The 2,086-nt window shown below is 41.0% G+C and overlaps 2 protein-coding genes across 2 annotated transcripts in view; one reads left to right on the top strand and one right to left on the bottom strand.

The window, feature by feature from the left end:
• Positions 1 to 721, bottom strand: part of rab1ba (zRAB1B, member RAS oncogene family a) — a gene marked incomplete at its 5' end in the record, with an annotated part of 4,488 nt that extends 3,767 nt beyond the window's left edge. The window contains 2 exon segments of the mRNA XM_014329739.2: positions 286 to 417; positions 626 to 721. Of these exon segments, the coding sequence (XP_014185225.2) occupies positions 286 to 417; positions 626 to 721 (228 nt within the window).
• A 917-nt stretch (positions 722 to 1,638) lies between these two features.
• The window catches only part of LOC121812332 (ras-related protein Rab-1A-like), a 5,273-nt gene continuing 4,825 nt past the window's right edge, over positions 1,639 to 2,086 (top strand). The window contains exon 1 of the mRNA XM_042214257.1: positions 1,639 to 1,659. Coding sequence (XP_042070191.1) covers positions 1,639 to 1,659 — 21 coding nt within the window. The remainder of the gene's footprint in view (positions 1,660 to 2,086) is intronic.

The raw sequence follows: 2,086 nt of genomic DNA, 5'->3' as shown, positions 1-2,086 counted from the left end.
TTAATCCCATCTTCCACTAGAGATTAAATACCTGGGACTCTCCAGCATTTGGTTTAAGAACTGAAGACGTTTTCTAAGCTCCTTAGACGATCCCCCGACACTACTCAGTGCCTCACTCTGATCAACTGAAGGCTTTTGAGGGAGGTTTTAAGAGAACAGGGTAACAGTGATTTACAACAGTCCAACAACATGAACTCAAAATGAGAGAGAGAGAGAGGGAGAGAGAGAGGGAGGGAGGGAGGGAGAGAGAGAGAGAGAGAGAGATTGATTCATAAGCAGCCCCACCTTAGCAGTTGTGTAGTCCACTACTTTCTTAGTCGTCAAGTCACACTTGTTGCCCACCAGAAGTTTATTGACATTTTCACTGGCATATCGGTCAATTTCCTGAAGCCACTGCTTGACATTGTTATAGGACTCCTGTGCAATGAGAATGAATATGAACAAAAAGCCGTCTCTATACATGAATACAAAGTATCTTCAAAAATCAGGACATGACAGTGTTCAAATCTTCCTCCAAACCTTGAGGAGAACATAGTTAACACTTCTTCAGATAAAAGTAGCAAGTATTGGCAAATATTTATTTATTAATTAAATAGACCATAACTCCATAAAAATGCTCACTCACTTGGTCGGTCACATCATAAACAACTATGATGCCATGGGCTCCACGATAGTAACTGGAGGTGATAGTACGAAACCTCTCCTGGCCTGCAGTGTCCCACTGGAGGGACGAAGAGAGAGAAAGAGGAGCAAAGGGGAGGATATATTAATATATTACAATTCTAACAAGTAGAAGCACAAAGATCATTTCTTCCTTTGATTTGCTGTGAGCATATTATGATAGAAAAACAATTGTGTTTGTGAAAAATGAAACATTCATGAAGCCACCAGTTAAGCAGTGTCAACTGTTGCTTTTACCATTTAACACTGCAGGTGTAAATGTAAATGTCCATAACTGACCCTAAATCCATGATACACTTAATAATAGACCAAAGTTAACCTGCGCCGTCGTTGTTTTAAGTTTCTGTAGTCTGATTACATTAACATTAACAGGTAACATTTCTATAAAGTTGCCAGCAGACTGAATATTTCTGTTTTCCAGATGACTCTAGCCTTTTAATGACTTGGTAAATTAGAAAGCTTTGAGGAAACACATCTACCTTGAGTAGACACGCCTCAGGGCAGAGTCAAGAATACACTATACTGCCAAAAGTATTCACTCACCGATCCAAATCCCTGAACCCAGGTATTCCGATCACTTCCATAGCCACAGGTGTAAAACATCAAGCACCTAGACATGCAAACTGCTTCTACAAATGAGTCCCTGTCAGGGGTTAAAGCCAGCGTGATATTGCTATAGGCTGCCACCTGTGCAACAAGTACAGTCACCAAATTACCTTCATACTAAATATTCCAATAACAAAGTGGAAGCAATTGTGAAGGACAGCAACTCAGACGTGACGTGGTAGGCCATGTAGACACGTTCTGTTGGGTAACTTCTCCTGGGTTATTCTGATGGACATATCTGAGTTTGGCGGTTGCCAGGAGAAGAATACTTGTCTGACTTTCAAAGTGTAAAGCTTGTTGCAGGAGGTTTATGATGTAGGGCTGTTTTTCAGGAGTTGCCCAGTGGTTACAATGAAATCGTCCAATGCACATGTAGTATAAAAGGTTCAGCAAGGATTTGACCTGTCACTTCACGAACGATCAAAACAAACATCAGTTTGGACTTGAGGAAAAAGAGTTGTTGATTCTCACAAAGCAGGAGATGGATATGCAAAGTTATCACAGCATTTCCAAGTATCAGGAGCTGGAGTGATTGGTATCATGAAGCAGTCAGAGCAAAAACAGATTTGCATCATCGCTGTGTCTCCCAAAATGACAACGATCTAAAACATATTTCTCTAATAGTGAAAAACTACCTTCAGAAAACTGACAACAACTTTACTGACTGGCCTGCACAGAAGCCCTAACTTAAACTTAAAAATCAGTGGGGTTAACTGAGGATCGAGCTCCGATCAGAGGATTATTAAATCTGGAGGAACTTGAGCTGGGATAGCTGGGAGGGAGAGACATCGGTGTGACT

The sequence above is a fragment of the Haplochromis burtoni genome, unplaced genomic scaffold (assembly GCF_018398535.1).
Source record: "Haplochromis burtoni strain Fernald_Lab_line unplaced genomic scaffold, NCSU_Asbu1 Contig_538, whole genome shotgun sequence".
In the NCBI taxonomy this organism is placed as follows: domain Eukaryota; kingdom Metazoa; phylum Chordata; class Actinopteri; order Cichliformes; family Cichlidae; genus Haplochromis; species Haplochromis burtoni.
This window is presented reverse-complemented; position numbering and strand designations above follow the sequence as displayed.